The sequence below is a fragment of the Chiloscyllium plagiosum genome, unplaced genomic scaffold (assembly GCF_037043375.1).
Source record: "Chiloscyllium plagiosum isolate Xiang-an unplaced genomic scaffold, Cpla_swu_hap1 HiC_scaffold_47, whole genome shotgun sequence".
NCBI lineage: Eukaryota > Metazoa > Chordata > Chondrichthyes > Orectolobiformes > Hemiscylliidae > Chiloscyllium > Chiloscyllium plagiosum.
This window is the reverse complement of record NW_028270185.1, coordinates 11,766,234-11,783,493: the sequence shown is the minus strand read 5'-3', so window position 1 is coordinate 11,783,493 and position 17,260 is coordinate 11,766,234. Positions and strand designations below refer to the sequence as shown.

General features: G+C 42.8%; 1 protein-coding gene across 2 annotated transcripts in view; it reads left to right on the top strand.

The window, feature by feature from the left end:
• The window catches only part of clptm1 (CLPTM1 regulator of GABA type A receptor forward trafficking), a 63,810-nt gene that overhangs the window by 36,851 nt on the left and 9,699 nt on the right, over positions 1-17,260 (top strand). For both annotated transcript variants that reach the window (XM_043680901.2, XM_043680902.2), the window contains exons 8-11: positions 4,960-5,204; positions 10,015-10,108; positions 11,212-11,402; positions 14,572-14,667. In XM_043680901.2, coding sequence (XP_043536836.1) covers positions 4,960-5,204; positions 10,015-10,108; positions 11,212-11,402; positions 14,572-14,667 — 626 coding nt within the window. The remainder of the gene's footprint in view (positions 1-4,959; positions 5,205-10,014; positions 10,109-11,211; positions 11,403-14,571; positions 14,668-17,260) is intronic.

Below are 17,260 nucleotides of genomic sequence, written 5' to 3'. Positions count from 1 at the left end.
TTTTTATCCTTAGCATGTGCATGGCTTCAATCTCTCTGGATGAGACAAAGTTTTATTTTAACTATGAGCTACTTTATTTCCTGGTGACTAAAATGAACAAAGCACTGAGATTGGTGGGACCTACTCAGTTATCATTTCTGTTCATTCACTGTTCGAAAATCAAGATGATGAGTTGCTAAGCCACTCTGGGTCGTCTGAGTTAAAAGGCTCACTTGTGCTGTTCACCCAACTCCGACATAGTCTGGACGTTTTTCCCTACTTAAAGTCTGAAGCTTCTCTTCCTCCCCTGCACTGGCTTCTATTCCCTTCATTCCCAGTTAGGGCCTGACCATGAAAGTTCAGCTGCAATCTCTGGGTCAGGTGAGAGTCAATTGGGTGAAAGTTGCTATTTATTTTAAGGCCCCGTTGTGAACGTTCTGCTGTCACTGGCTTCATCCCTCTTTGCCAGCCTCCTACTTAACCTCTGCTGATGCCTAAGCACTGGAGTCTGTCTTCTGCCTTTTTAAACCCTCGCACAGACCCCATTACCCAACAGCAAGGTGCACAGTCTTTCTCCAAATGAAGAAGCCTGCCCAATGATTTAAGCCTGTGAAAACAACAGTTTGTCACTGTGCATTGTTAATTCCCACTTGCTTTCCTTGCGACATACAGTCCAGCTCAGGAAAGTAAGCTTCCTCTTGGCAAACTTCAGCTTCTTGTGAAATTAAAGCTCAGCATTGTGCGTCTAGAGCCACTTCTCTGTCGGGGAAAATGCCCAAAGAACCTTCAGCTACAATGGGAGCTGTTGGCTGCAAATTCTGCTGACAGTTGCTAGCACAGTAGCATCTGTTTGATAATTCAGTGCCTTCAGGAGATAACAATGGGGACACATTATTGATTTGAGGAACACTGCGGGATTGTATGCAAGAGACTAGCATTTGTTTTGATATTGTACATTTTAGTCAGAGCCAGGGTTGTTTTTAATTTGTGTTTGTACAGAACATACATACTAACGTACGAAGACAATGCTTCTAGGGACTATTCCATTCACTCCCAGTTAGGGCAAAAACTTAGTCCCTCCTATTTTGTGCTATGCTGCCATTTCTAATATTGATTGGTCATACAGTTATATTGATTATGGTCGCTGGTCACATAAACTACAGTACTGCTCAAACAACCATTGATTGCCTCTGCATGACTGGAAATGGTTTTTTGGACTCTGGCCAGAGAATAGTAGTCAAGCTTTGAGGCTTAGATGAAAAATACATTCAAGTATTGTCTTGATAGCCCCAACATAACAGCAAACTCTGACTCATGAGGCAGGAGCCATGTAAAGCTAATCTTCAATTTGAGGGGCATTTTCATAAGCACAAATATTTGTTTTAAATTGGCATAAAGATTTAGGAAAAAAAAGATGTTGACCATCGTTTAGTTATTTCGTATTTCTCAGTACTTTTCCTCCTTTTGGGAAATGGTGAAAGTACTGGAAGGAATAGCAGGCTGATTGTTAAGCTGCTCATGAACGCTTCTTCCCTGACCAACCAGTCCTGAAATGGGACTTGAACCTGGTAAGCCTGGTTGAAAGGTACTCACCTACTGAGGCCTTCAGTCTCATAAAGGGGTTTTGACAGACTAAACAGGGAAAGATATTCTTATTGGCAGATATAAACCAGAGGACGTTGATCAAAGGCAGTTCAACTGAGACGATATGAGACGTTTTGATTTTACAGCGGACCTGGAATGTGCTGCTGGAAAGACTAGTGGAAAGAAGCTTAATTTTTAAAAGCAAATTGGCTTAAGACTTGAAGGAGTAAATTTGCAGGGTAGTGAGCAAGGGGCATTTGAACTGGAACAAAATTGGATTGCTCTTGCAGAGAGCATCTACAGGTGCAATGGACTTGATGACACCCTGTGCTGTATCCTTTTATAATTTAGTGTGTAAGAACCCATTGTATTTGTCACCTTATTTAAGGAAGGGTTTCAGTGTGTTGGAAATAGTTGCCAGGCCGGTTGCCAGAATGGGCATGTTGTCTTATGTTTGTATCAGCTGGAGTTCAGAAGTGAAAGAAGTAACTTAATTGGAAAAAATAAGATCAAGGGTTCTTAATAGGGTGGATGAGGAGAGGATGTTCCTCTCATGAGACAATCTAGAACCAGGAGTCAGTGTTTAAAAATCAAGGTCATCCATTTAAAATGGTGACGAGTTGAAATATTTTTGAAAGCTGAGTGTCTTTGGAACTCTCTTCTAGAAAGGGCGGTGGAAGTCTTTGAATATTTTTAAGGCACAAATGTTAAACAAGGTGGTAGGAGTTTATCGGGTTAGGTAGGATTGTGGATTTGTTGAACGGTGGAGCAGGCTGAATGGCCTTCTGCTCCTAATTCATGTGTGAGATTGAGCATATGCCACAGTGACTGATTTTGATAAGTCTCTTGCGAATGATATGGTCATTTCCCATTGCAATGTCATTATTGATCCTTTGCCCATATCGTTCCCCAGGAAAAAAAAAGCTGCGGTTTGTCTTAAGCACAAATATTACGGGATGAGTGTGGTTAAACTTATATTTATATAGTACCTTATCACCTTCTTATCATGTTCCAAAGAGCTTTACAGCCAATGAATTACTTTTGTAATGCAGACGCTATTTTGATGTATGTAGTTTAATCCTAAGAATTGGATATGAAATAGATGACTGTCTTAACATGATTATGAGGAAGAAATGTTGACTGGGATATCAGGAGCCCTCTGCTCTTCACATTTGCAGTGATGTTTGTTTATAGCTTGCTGAACTCTCAGACGAGGCTTTAGTTCTAATGTCTTGTCCTTGCAAAGATACTTGGATGACTTGGCATTCCCGTGGGGCCAGCTTAAATTATGTATTCAGGTCCAAGAATTTGCTGGGAGCACCCCAAACCTTCTGAGTAAAGGACAAAGGTTTGACTGCATGAGGCAAGGTGACACATGACTGCCCATCCCTGTGACAAGTTCCAAAGTACTGGGTGGTAATCATTAGAGAGTGTAATTAAAGAAACTGCACAGAGTTAAATGCTGAACTGAAAGCATTACCAGATGCTGGAAATCTGAAATTATCAGAGAATGTTGCAGAACCACAGCAGGTCTGGTAGCATCTGTGGACAGAGAAATAGAATCAACATTTCAACTCTGTATGACCGGGGTTGAAGCTATAGGGAGAGGCTGAATAGGCTGGGGCTATTTTCCCTGGAGCGTTGGAGGCTGAGGGGGGAACCTTAGAATAGTTTGTTATTCATGCCCCTCATTATTTTAAAAAAGGTTTCTTTCCAGGGTAAGGGAACCTAAAACTAGAGGACATGTGCTTAGGGTGAGAGGAGAAAGAAATAAAAGGGTCCTAAGGGCTAACTTGTTCACACAGAGGGTGGTGTGTGTATGGAATGAGCTGCCAGAGGAAGTGGTGGAGGCTGGTACAATTACAACACTTAAAAAGCATTTGGATAGGTACATGGATAGGAAGGTCAGAAGTCACACAACATCAGGTTATAGTCCAACAGGTTTATTTGTAATCACAAGCTTTTGGAGCGCTGTTCCTTCATCAGGTGAAGTCCGAAGGAGCAGCACTCTGAAAGCTTGTGATTTGAAATGAGCCTGTTGGACTATAACCTGGTGTCATGTGACTTCTGACTTTGTCCTCCTCAGTACCTCCACATCATGGATATGAGGGGCTTAGAGGAATATGGACCAAGTGCTGGCAAATGGGACTAGATTAATCTGGTCAGCATGGATGAGTTGGACCAAATGGTCTGTTTCTAGTCTGTACATCTGAGTCTGTGACCCTTAGTCAGTTCTGAAGACGTGTCATACCAAGTTTGTAGCATTATGTCTGTTTCTCTCTCTATGATGCTGCAGATCTGCTGATTTCACCAGCATTCTTTGTGTTAGAGAAAACACTGGTTTGATTGTGAATCAGTAGTTTCACTTTTTTTCTTATATAAACATTTTTAACATATATATGCCATTACATGAAAGGAATTCAAATTCAACATTGTCTTGATAACTCCTCTCCTTTATACCTGTTTTGTTTGTTCAGTACTGAGGGTGTGCTGCACTGTTGAAGGTGCCATCTTTTGGATGAAACATTAAACCTAGGCCAATTTACTTGCTCTCGCACATATAAACGATCCTTATTATGAAGGGTAAGGGATTTATCCCTGGTGTGCAGGCCACTGTTCATCCCTCAGTGTCACATAAACAGATTATCTGATCATGCTTGCATTCTAGTTTGTCCCAGTTTGCTATGTGCAAAATTAGTGACTGTTTCCTGCTTTACAGTACTGATTACACTTCAAAACGTACTTAACTGGCTGTAAAATCTTTGAGACATAAGTTGCTCATGAGATGTGCCATACAAATGGTGATCTTGCTTTTCGTATGTTTGAATCATAGAATCCCTGCAGTGCGGATGCAAGCAATACGGCCCATCAAATCCACACTGATCCTCTGAAGGGCATCCCACCCAGATTCGTTCCCTACCCTGTCCTCACAACCATGCATTTCCCATGGCTAACCCACCCATCCTGCACATCCCTGGTCACGACAGGGTAATTTTATGTGGCCAGTCCATTAGTCTGCACAACTTTGGACTGTGGAAGGAAACTGGAAATCCATGCAGACGCAGAGAGAATGTGTAAACTCCACACAGGCAGTCACACGACACCAGGTTATAGTCCAACAGGCTCATTTCAAATCACAAGCTTTTGGGGGTGGAATCAAGCCTCGGTTTCCGGTGCTATCAGGCAGCAGTGCTAACTACTGACCCACCCAATTGAGTGGAATTTCTAGCCGAGATTGCCTGGTGGTCATCACAAAAAGCTATACCTAGATTCTCCAGCGTTGTTCAGCTACAAATTAAATCTTTCTTATGTGATATACAAGTAGAGTCATGGAATACCTATAAGTTGTCAAGTTGAGTGACATTGCATTTGGGTCCTGTTTGGATTTTCCAACAGATGTGAAGTTTGATCCAGTCAGCGGTGACTATTATCCAATCATTTATTTCAATGATTACTGGAATCTACAGAAGGACTACTTCCCCATCAATGCCTCCCTGGAGAAACTCCCTTTGCGTATGACTTACTGCCCGTTGTCGCTGTGGAAATGGCAGCTGTACGCGGCGCAGAGTACCAAATCCCCGTGGAATTTCTGGGGGGAGGATTTGTATGACCAACCAGATGAGGAGCAGGATTCCGTTAAGGTTAGTTATCCTTTTAGTATCCAGTACAAGTAACGTTCTTGATTCTGTTGGTCAGCCTGGTTGTCATAGGCATAGAGCACTGCTTATAGTTTCCTGAAAAGCTCAGTAGACACAGAGCAATGTCACAGCATAAATAGACCATTCAACCTGTTACAACTTGTGCCACTGTTCTATGAGATTCCAGTTAATTTGTACCACAGTGTCCATTTATCCTCCCCTTCTCCATATCCCCCAAATACCCTCAAACTGTCAGACGTCTCTTAATCCTCATCTTGAAAGTTTCAGCATCCTTTGGGACAGGCGATGATGTAGTGGGTAAGTAATCCTGAGATCCAGGCTAATACTCTTGGGGACATGGTTCAGATCCCCCCATGATAACTGGCTGAATGTAAATTCAATTAATACATCTGGAGTGTAAAGTTAGTCTCTAACAGTGGCCACAATTGTTGTAAAAACCTAACTGGTTTGCTGGCATCCTGTAGGAAAGGGAATTAGCTGCCCTCATCCAGTCTGGCCTACGTGTGACTCCAGGCACACAATAATGGTGGTTGACTCTTGACCGCCCTCTGAAATGATCGAGGAGGCCATTCAGTTCAAGGGCAGGCAGCAAACGCTGGTGTCACCAGCCACACCAGAATCTGATGAAGGAACAAAGGAAAAACATTCCCAGCTTTTTGGAGGGGAGATTTTTACTGCCTTTAGTGTGGAGGAGGAAGGGAAACTGATTTCATGCCTAGCTGGCCTAGCTGTAATTTAAGATTGTGACCTCTTGTTTTTGATTTCTCCAGACCTTCTCCCTAGAAGAAATTTCCGTCTGTCTGCCCTATAACGATCCTGAATAACGTAAAGCACCTCAATCTTCTAAACTTGAGGGTATACCTTCAAGGCTTTCAGAACCAATTCACATAATCCAACCATTTAACTATAGTGAATCTGTGAAGCAGTGAAGATGGTGTCGTAGTATTATGTCTGAGGTAGTAATTCGGAGGTCCAGGCTAATACTGTAATTCCATGGCTAAGATGATGGGAGCTGGTGGAACTTCAACTGATAAGTAAATTTCAAATTGAAAGCCAGTCTCAGTAATTAACATCAATTGTCACAAAGGCCCCTCTTGTTCACTAATGGCTTTTTAGGAAAGGAAATCCGTCCTTGCACTGTCCACTCCAGACCAACAGCAATGTGGTTGACTCTTAACTGCCCTCTGAAATGGCTCTAGTAAGCCACTCGGCTCAAAGGCAATTGGGGATGGGCAACAAATAACGCCCCTTGCCAGTGACAAGCACATCTGATGAACATATTCCAAGGTCACTGGTTTCAATCAATGAGAAAACAAATCTGACTTTCTTGGATCCAAAGTGGATGGCTTCAGGTTTCCTCTCTTTGTGACCCTGCTCGCTTAACGCTCTAATTTTCCTCCTCCTATGCCTCCTTATTTTGTGTGCTTTGCAAACATGGATATCCCACTCTCTCTTCTTTTAGTCAGGTTATTAATATGGTGAAACATTCAGATGTCAAGACCGATTCCTGAGGAGTCACCTTGTACCAATTGAAGAATGTTCCTTTCACTCCTACGCTCTCCTATTACCCAACCACTTACCGATTTAATTGGTTACTGTTTGAAATCCAGCACAGTAATTCCTCACTACTTTAACGAATGCATTATTTAGTGATCTCCTGTAATAGACAGAGATATGATCCCCAGTCTTGGTGCGGATCATTTGATGAGTGCTGTTGAGGAGCAGCATGCAATCATTGCAGGAGCTTCACTTGAAATCAATATCTACTGAGCTTAACAAATGATCTTGTGGTTCTCGTGTGAGTACCGACTGAGTCGGTGTTAAATCTCCTCCCTCCTCATTCCAAACGAATTACCTAAATACCTTTTCATTGTGGTCTTGCAGATGCAGAATGCCCACCGCATACCTGTACTGCAATATAAACCAGTACTTTCATGAGGGAGTGAAGAAACCTTTCGCTTGATTCACCATCCTGCTAAAATCTAGCTCGATTAAAAAGCTTCTCCCTCCTGAGAATATTTGAAATGCTATTACTTTTCCTGTCTGCGGAGACCTGTTATTTTGGAGCTGTGCCAATAGCAGAGTCTTGCAGCAAGGGACTATAGGCTCCGTTCAGAGTTTTATACATTGAACTCTTTACTAAGTCGGGATGCTAATTGCAGGGGCTCACAGCTCTGATGCCAGTACACCCAGAACCTGTACAGTATTGAATACAAATGAACTAGTTTCCTCAGTTACTTTAAAATGAAAACAGACTAGAAGGAATTATTAGATTAGATTAGATTCCCTACAGTGTGGAAACAGGCCCAGTAAATCCACACTGACCCTCTGAAGTGTAACCCACCCAGACCCATTTCCCTCTGACTAATGCACCTAGCAGTATGGGCAAATTAGCATAGCCAGTTCACCTGACCTGCACATCTTTGGACTGTGGGAGGAAACCGGAGCACCCGGAGGAAACCCATGCGGACACGGGGAGAATGTGCAAACTCCACACAGACAGTCGCCCGAGAGTGGAATTGAACCCAGGTTCCTGGTACTGTGAGGTAACAGTGCTAACCACTGTGCCGCCCCAATGGAATTATCGTTCCATCTCAGTGGAAACCATAAATTGACTGCGGCTCAGTTACCCCAGCTACGCAAATACTGAAATTGATGTGGAAATAGTATTTGATATCTTGGTTGCTATGGTGACAGTTAAATATCTTGAGAAATGCTTTCCAATGTTCTCCCTTCAATATTGACTTGCATCATCCGACCTTAATTTTCTTTGTTAACTCCATTGCAAAGGTTTGAGAGATTGGGAGTCTTGTGAGCTCCTGTAAGTTTACAGCATTCCAACAGATCGGCAGCTACTTGAATGTTCGCTTCCCCCGATGACCAATTTAGCAATGGCGGCAAAATAGTGACTGACGTTTTTGTCACAACTGTGCAACGGTGAAGAAATTTTAGAGAAAAGACACAGAGGGAGTGAGACTGGTGGGCTAACTAATGTGGTCACAATGAGCTGAGCAGCCTCCTTCACTGTTATGTCATTCTTTAGTATCTACCTATCAGTGAAATTAACCATAAAGCAGGCAGGATTTAATGCATTTTGCCAGTTTGTTCCACTGTGTGAAAGGAAGATCAGGATTTGCTTAGTGACTGTTGACTTTTTGTCACGGTTATGTTTCCATTTTTAGGTTTTTTTTTTAAACCATTCGATGATTTTAGCAATTGGGCCCAAATACTTTCTGCTTTCTTGATTTAGTCAGGCTGTGACTCCTTTCTCCTGGCCGGGGGAAGGAAATGGAGGCTGAGAGTTGACCGAAATGGCTCTTAAAATTCTACAGGGTTTGAAGAAGGAAAAAGGTCTGATGTTTCCATATGTGGGAGAGGCTGTTAATAAAATAGTCATTAAGAAATCCAATTGGGAGTTCAGTGAAACGCCGAATGTGGAACTTGCAAGGGCAGACTTGCAATGGTGGTAAGCCAGTAATCCAGATGTGAAGACTAATGCTCTGGGGCTGTGGACTTCATGTCCCACTGTGGCAGCTCCTGAAATTTAAACTTACTTGATAAATTCAGTTAATTGATTTTTAAAAAATTTCTGGGATTGGAGCTAACCTCCGTAACTGCGACCACAAAGCTATCATTGATTGTCATAAAATCCCCGTCTTGTTCACTACTTCTGTCAGGACACCTGTCATTACCTGGTCCAGGCTCCATGTGACACCAGGCCATCTGCAGTGCGGTTGACTCTTAAGGTCCTCTGAAGTGGCCAAGTAAAACACTCGGTTATACCAAACTACTGCATTGTCTCATAGCATCAGGTCAAAAACTGGCAAGGGCACCTCCTGTCGATACCACCCTCCCTCTGCTGATGAATCAGTTCTGTATTAAGTACCATTTGGAAGACGAACTGAAGATGACAGTGCTACATATAATGCTGTCAATGGAGGGCCTCATTGTCTGTCTACAAGAGTATCTTGGTAGCACCACTACTGATTGAGGTTAAGCTGGCCATGTCCTAGATGATATATCTTGCCGTGCTGAGCTTGAGAGATGGTGAGGGACACATCGAGTGACAAGCCAACCAGACCTTGTCTACCAGACAATATTAATAGGATTGACAACCACACAGTGCTTGTGGAGTCAAAGCTCTATCTTCACACTGAGGTTACCCATCAATTATATTAAGTGGCACAACCACCACACTCAGTGGGATAAATTCAAATCTGATCCAGCCTGTGGAAAGCCAAGTTAAATGACTTCACGATCACTGGATCTGTTCAAAACATCAGTGCAAAACAAAAGCTATTGGCAGCGATCTTCAGTCAGAAGTGACTGATCTATCTCGGCTTCCTCCTTAGTTCTCCAGCATCACAGATGCTAATTTTCTGCAAAACCAGTTCAATCCAAATGATTTTAAGAAGCTAAAGACACTGACTATTGCAAAGACTATGATTCTGACAAAAGAGCCATTTCGGTAGTACTGAAGACTTGTGCTCCAGAGCTGGCAATGTCTCTGGCAAAACTATCCCAATACACCCACACTCTGGCATTTACTTGGCAGTGTGGGAAATTGCCCAGGGATTTGTCCTGTCCATAATCAGCAGGACAAATCCAATTTCGCTAACTATTGCCCACGTTGCAATAAAAAAATGGAAATCCAATAAGTGGTTGTACATGAAACGGATGGAGAACCAGGTAAGTGTACTGGGCTTAATTATTCTTTACAGTTCACTACAAAATAGCTGTCTGTATTGTCAATATGACTACCCATTGTTTTTCTTCTTTTCCTTGCCGACAGGTTGCTTTGTTGGAAACCAATCCGTATCTCCTAGCAGTAACTATTATTGTGTCAATTGTGCACAGTGTGTTTGAATTCCTCGCTTTCAAAAATGGTGAGACATAACTGCAAAGTGCTTGTTTATTTCCTAGTACTGCACAACCTTCTTGTCCACTGTATGAGAGTCAGTCAGACAACTCGGTCCTTTCCAGTACACCCAGTATAACAATGATCAGAAATGTTCACCTTTCACGGCACTTTATTTATATTTGTTCGACAAATCTCCTCAGTTGGTCATTACAGGATCAGTATTCTGATTATTGTGAAGCATGAAGTGTCTCCATCTCCACCCCAACAGAAACTCATTAATAGAGAGCAAAGATCAATGTTTAATCTTCCTGGACTTGAGATCACATGATCATTGGATAGAATAGGAGTAGCGAAGAAATCATGAAAGTTGGAAACTTCTGATAAAGCTGCAGTTCCAAGCTGTGCTTCGACTGTGATGTTGTTTTGTTATTTTAAAGTCAGAAGTCACATAACACCAGGTTTTAGTCCAACAGGTTCGTTTGAAATCACAAGCTTTCGGAGCACTGTTCCTTCGTCAGGTGAAGTCACTACAGCTGACAAAGGAGCAGTGCTCCGAAAGCTTGTGATTTCAAATAAACATTTGGACCATAACCTGGTGTCGTGTGATTTCTGAACATGTCCACCCCAGTCCAACCCCGGCACCTCCACCTCATCGTTTTAAAAGGATTGTTGTCAGAAAGCTCCAAGGTGTACACAGATTACTTTGACCTATCAGGAAAGACTGAACAGGAAAAGAAGTTTGATTGGTGACTTAAAGTTGTTTTTAAAGAGTTCTGAAGTGTTGACTGTCAAGCAGATGTTTCCACGTTTGGGAAAATCTTGGTGCCATAAGCGTAAGATGGTTACCAAGATATCCAGTCGAGTATTCAGGAGAAGCTTTTTTACCCAGAGAAAGTAAAGCTTGCTGTCACATGGAGTAGTTGAGGAAAACAGCATACGTTGCGTTAGGGAAGGCTAGATGAGTACATGAGGGAGAAAGGAATGGGAGTATATACAAACTGGGCATTGGGAAGACAGGTGGAACTTTGTGTGGATTTATAAATACCACCATAGAACATTTGTCCCAAGATTACCTGTTTTCATACCGAATATTCGATGTCAGTTGATCAGTGTGACTAATTTTTACAGACATTCAATTCTGGAACAGCCGTCAGTCCCTGGAGGGGCTCTCTGTACGCTCCGTGATTTTTGGTGTCTTCCAGTCTGGTGTTGTGTTGCTGTACATACTGGACAATGAAACCAACTTCGTGGTTCAGGTCAGCGTATTTATTGGCCTCTTGATCGATCTTTGGAAGATCACCAAAGTCATGGATGTGCGGGTAAGAACATTCTCTTCTACTGCACGAAAGCTTGTACAGTGCTTTGCGGAAATAACTCACCATCTTGACTTGGGGAATATATCGTTCTTTCACTATCGCTGGGTCAAAATCCTGGAATTCCCTCCCTCAGGGTATTGTGGATCATCTCACAGCAGATGGACTGCAGTGGTTCAAGAAGGCAGCTCACTACCACCTTCTCAAGGGCAACCAGGGGCGGGCAATAAATGATAGCCCAGCCAGCAATGCCCACAAAGAAAGAATAATATTACAGTGAAAGCAAGTGGCCAGTCAGTGGATGACGCTCCCGAGAGAAACTGTAGAAGCAGTTGGTATTGATTCATTCAAATGCATTTGAGAAAGTTTATTTTGTTTGGTAAATACCATTTTGAATCCATAATGCTTTGAAGACATTATGTAGTATTGAATGTCGCATGCTTGGCTGGAGCACATAACTTTGAACCTGTGGTTTCCAAACTTGTTAAGAAGTTCTCTTCATCTTGTGTCTGGGTCTGGAGTAAACTAATTGATTGAGATTGATTGTAATAATTAAATCAAAACCCAATATTGTTTTATCATGCAATAGGTATACCCAGCATGCTGGTAAGCGAATACGTAAGGTGTTTGACAAGGTTCCCCATGGGAGACTGGTGAGCAAGGTTAGATCACATGGGAGTACAGGGAGAACTAGCCATTTGGATACAGAACTGACTCAAAGGTAGATGACAGAGAGTGATGGGGGAGACTGGAGGCTTGTGACCAGTGGAGTGCCACAAGGATCGGTGCTGGGGGCACTGTGTTTCGTATTTTATATAAATGATTTGGATGTGAGCATAAGAGGCACAGTTAGTAAGTTTGCTGATGACGCCAAAGTGGGCAGTGAAGAAGGTTACCTTTGATTACAACGGGATCTTGCTCAGATGGGCCAGTGGGCTGAGGAGTGGCAGATGGAGTTTAATTCAAATAGATGCAAGGTGCTGCATTTTGGGAAAACAAATCTTAGCAGGACTTATACACTTAATGGTAAGGTCCTAGGGAGTGTTGCTGAACAAAGAGACCTTGGAGTGCAGGTTCATAGCCCCTTAGAAGTGGAGTCGCAGGTAGATAGGAGAGTGAAGGAGGTGTTTGGTATGTTTTCCTTTATTGGTCAGAGTATTGAGTACAGGAGTTGGGAGGTCATGTTGCGGCTGTACAGGACATTGGTTAGGCCGCTGTTGGAATATTGCCTGCAATTCTGGTCTCCTTAATATCGGAAGGATGTTGTGAAACTTGAAAGGGTTCAGAAAAGATTTAACAAGAATGTTGTCAGGGTTGGAGGATTTGAGCTATAGGGTGTTTTAAAAAATTCTCAAGGTCAGGTTCGTAGGAGAGTAGTCTGACACAGAACAAACGACCAAGAGGCGAGTCTGCTAGAATATGGGCATTTTATTCCCCGCAGCGTCGCCAGAACGGGTCTGGCTTATACTCACTCTACATGTTACCAAAAACTGGGAGCCGTCAGTTCTCGTAGAGCGGTTGCCAACAACCCACGCTCGGCGGTTAAACGTAACCCCGGAGCAGACTCGCCGAACTGGAGACTTTTCCAGCTGATATACTCTTTTCCAGATATAAACATTCATGTGAACAGCAGAGCAAGGCTAAAAAACACATTCCATTCTGGTTACATACAGATAAGAAGATTCACACGGGACTAAGCAACACCTCCATTCCGGTTAGATTCACACATGTATTGGGACATAATTTTTAACCGTTTCACCACATTCCACTGCTTGGAATTTTACACCACATAGGGAGAGACTGAACAGGCTGGGGCTGTTTTCCCTGGAGCGTCGGAGGCTGAGGGGTGACCTTATAGAGGTTTACGAAGTCATGAGGGGCATGGATAGAGTAAATAGACACAAGGTCTTTTCCCTGGGGTGTGGGAGTCCAGAACTAGAGAGCATAGGTTTCAGGTGAGAGGGGAAAGATAAAAAAGTACCTAAGGAGCAACTTTTTCACTCCAGAGTGTGGTAGGTCTGTGGAATGAGCTGCCAGTGGTGGAGGCCAGTACAATTGCAACATTTAAAAACACATCTGGATAGGTATATGAATAGGAAGGGTTTACAGAGATATGGGCCAGGTGCTGGCTAGTGGGGCTAGATTTGGTTGGGATATCTGGTCGGTATGGACGGGTTGGAGCAAAGAATCTGTTTCTGTGCTGTACATCTGTATGACGCAGAGCCTCTGTTCTGAGGAAGGGTCATTGAACCCAAAACTTTAAAGCTGATCTCTCTCCACGGATGCTGCCAGACCTGCTGAGCCTTCCCAGCAATTTCTGGTTTAGTTTCACATAAAGCTTGGTCTTTTTCGCCCGGTAACTGTTGTTTCTGAAAGGTAAGGGAAGTGTACAGTTATACTGCAGAGAGGATTTTTGTTTACAAATGACCAATACATCTTATTTCTAAACAAATCACAAAACGTGCAATGACATTGTTGAACTCTAAGAAAATAAGCTGTTATTTTCCTATTATTGCCCTGTCTAATTTGCATTGAACTAAAGGAACAAAAGAAGGTATTTCTTTTAGAAATGAGAGAACCAGAGAACCATCCCTGATGTTAGAGCTCTCTTCTGATTGCAAGAGGGACCAGATTGTAATGTACAAGCTAAGAGCAGGAGTAAGCCATTTGCTCTGCCATTCAGAGCTCTGATTATGGCCTGAACCTTACTTTACAATGTACTCCTGAGAACCAATAATCCTCTTGTCAGTCAAGAATCTGTCCATCTCGACCTTAAGAGTATTCAATAATCCTGACCTGACTCCATAAGAAAGATGCAAAGGCACCTAACACTCAAAATACTCCTCATCTTTGATTTAAATGGGAGACCACTGATTTATCAAATTGTATTCCCTAATTCTAATCTCCTGCATTTAGTACTGTGGTTACTGAATGGCTGCTTATTTCGTGTGTACAATTTGTTCATGGGATATTACGATGTGGAACGAGGTAGCTCAGCCCATTATGCCTGTACCAGCTTTTTGAGGGAGATTAAATTTATAATGCTTCACCCTTCAAAAGGAACGAACAGAGAATGGGGATAGTCTGGGCAAAGTTCTTAGAATACCTAGCTTTTCTCTTTTAGACTGATATATTTTCAAAGTTATCGTAGGTAATATGATCAATTTTGTTACAGATTGACCGGGATAATAAAGTGGCTGGGATATTCCCTCGCTTGACATTAAAAGACAAATCAACATATGTACAGTCCTCAACTAAGAACTATGATGATGTGAGTATGAAGCTGTGTTTATTATTGCATAAGACTACAGAATATATTTTGAAATGTACAAAATTCCAGAGTGAAATAAGACTAGTGGGTTTTTGAGAAGATTTGTAGCTCAGGTTGAGGTTCTAGGTTTAGGTTTGCTCGCTGTACCTTCCAGCTGAGCGAGCAAACCTACATTGTGAAATAAAACTATTTTCATTATATTTTTGGCTTCTTGTTCCTAACTCTGCCCTGTTGTGGACCAGACCCAAAACCCCTCAAATATATTAAGAACGTAGCCTGGACTCACATTTTGTCTTATTTTAAATGTAAATGTGTTCCAGAGGCAATTCAGTTGGGTCCAACATTAAACAAAACACAATTTATTCGAGCACTATAGTTAAAATACAACAAAAGATAGAAAAACGTGGACTAAGTTAACTTCATTGGAAAACTTAACAGAATAATAGATACAGTAATTATTACTAATTAACTGTTTCAAAGTAGTAACATGCCATAAACACACCCCTTGGCAAAAAGGCAAATTCAAAAAAGAGATTTTGTCTCGCATGCAACTCCAGCAGCCCAGGAAGAGAATCCCCAGATTTTGTCTGTCATCAAGAGAGGGCAAAATAGCTTCCACTTTTTCTTGACCCACACAGCCACCGCTGCTGAAAACAAAATCCCTGGTTCTGAGGATGGGATCTTGACCACACCCATTCAGGATGCTTCTATTGTTCCAACCTTTTCTTCAAAAAAAAGCACTCAAGGCTTCTGAAGTTGTTTATGTTCTCATAGACTACTAGGCACCTGTTCTGCAGTCTCTCTGTCTGTATGAGAAACACGCCTCTTAAAGCCACAGTATCCTCAATGGCATATTTTGAAAGCCTGATGGTCAACCTGGAAGAAGCTCTGCTTTCTTGAAATGCCACAGCAAAGTCTGGTTTAGAGCAGCAAGGACTCTGTGTCAGAGTGTGAATTAAGTGGGGGAGCATTGGTTTAATCTCAAGGCTGTTGCTTCTTGAAATTGTGGAACAATTTGCTTTGTCTGTAAGCTGGGAACTTTTGGGACATGTCTTTAAGATCCTCCGGCTCAAACAGCTTGCTTCTGTTGAAAATCTTCAGTGCCAGCTCACCATGGTGTTACTGTGCTGCTGTGTGGCCTGGCAAGTGGAAGATGCACGAGTCAGGAGTGGCAGCATTAAAGTAGACCTCGCATTTCATCCCGGGTTTGGTGCCCCTAATGTACCAGGTGTGATCGACGATTGAAAGAAAGACCTTGGTGTTCTGTTGCACCCCAGGGCAGCCACAGTATCTCATTAAGGCCGCCTTCATATTCCCTGATTGCAAGAGGACTCGATTTGTAATAGATTCATAAAGTTATCGAGTCATACAGGACAGAAACTGACCCTTCAGTCCAACTCATCCATGCCAAGCAACCTGGTCCCATTTGCCTGTATTTGGCCCATATCCCTCTAAGGAGGAGAAAGTGAGGTCTGCAGATGCTGGAGTTCAGAGCTGACAATGTGTTGCTGGAGAAGCGCAACAGGTCAGGCAGCATCCAGGGAACAGGAGAATCGACGTTTCGGGCATAAACCCTTCTTCAGGAATGTTTCAATGAAGGGCTGAAGAAGGGCTTATGCCCGAAACGTCGATTCTCCATATCCCTCTAAACCATTCCTATCCATGTAGCTGTCCAAATGTCTTTTAAATATTGTAATTGTACCTGCATCTGCTATTACCGCTGGCAGTCCATTCCACATAAGAACCACCCTCAGTGTGAAAAGATTGCCCTTCAGGTCCCTTTTTAACTCTTTCTCCTGTCACCTTGAAAATATGCCCTCCAGTTTTGACCTCCCTCACCCTATGGAAAATACTTTTGCTACTCATCGTAGCCATGCCCCTCATGTTTTTATAAAGCTCAATAAGGTCACACCTCAACCTCCTACTCTCCAGGGGGAAAAAGTCCCAGTCTATCCAGCTTCTCCTCATAACTCAAACCCTCCAGTCCTGGTAGCATCCTTGTCCATCTTTTCTGAACCCTCTTCAATTTAATAATACCCTTCCTATAGCAGTGTGACCAGCAATGTACCTGCTACTGCAAAAAAAAGCCTCACCAAAGTCAGGTGCAACTGTAACGTGATGTCCCGACTCTAATATTCAGTCATCTGAGCAATAAAGGCAAGCAATGCCAAATGTCTTTAGCACCCTGTCCACCTATGATGCAAAACTGTCATTACATTGTTACAGTGATTCATTTGAATCTCTAGCAGGAAAGTAACACTGAATCTGCATAAAACCCTGGTCAGGCTGCAACTGGAGTATTCATAGAATCCCTATAGTGTAGAAGCAGGCCATTCAGCCCATCGAATCCACACCACCTCCGAAGAGCATCCCACCCAGACCACCCCCCATAACCCTGCATGTCCCTGTGCACGTTAGCATCACCAACCCACCTAATCTTTGGTGGGAGGAAACTCATGCAGACGCGGGGAGATTGTGGCAAGTCCACACAGTCGCCCGAAGCTGGAATCGAACCAGAGAGGCCCTGGTGCTGTGAGGCAGCAGTGTTAACCATTGAGCCACCGTGCTGCCCCAGCCCCAGTCACCACATTTT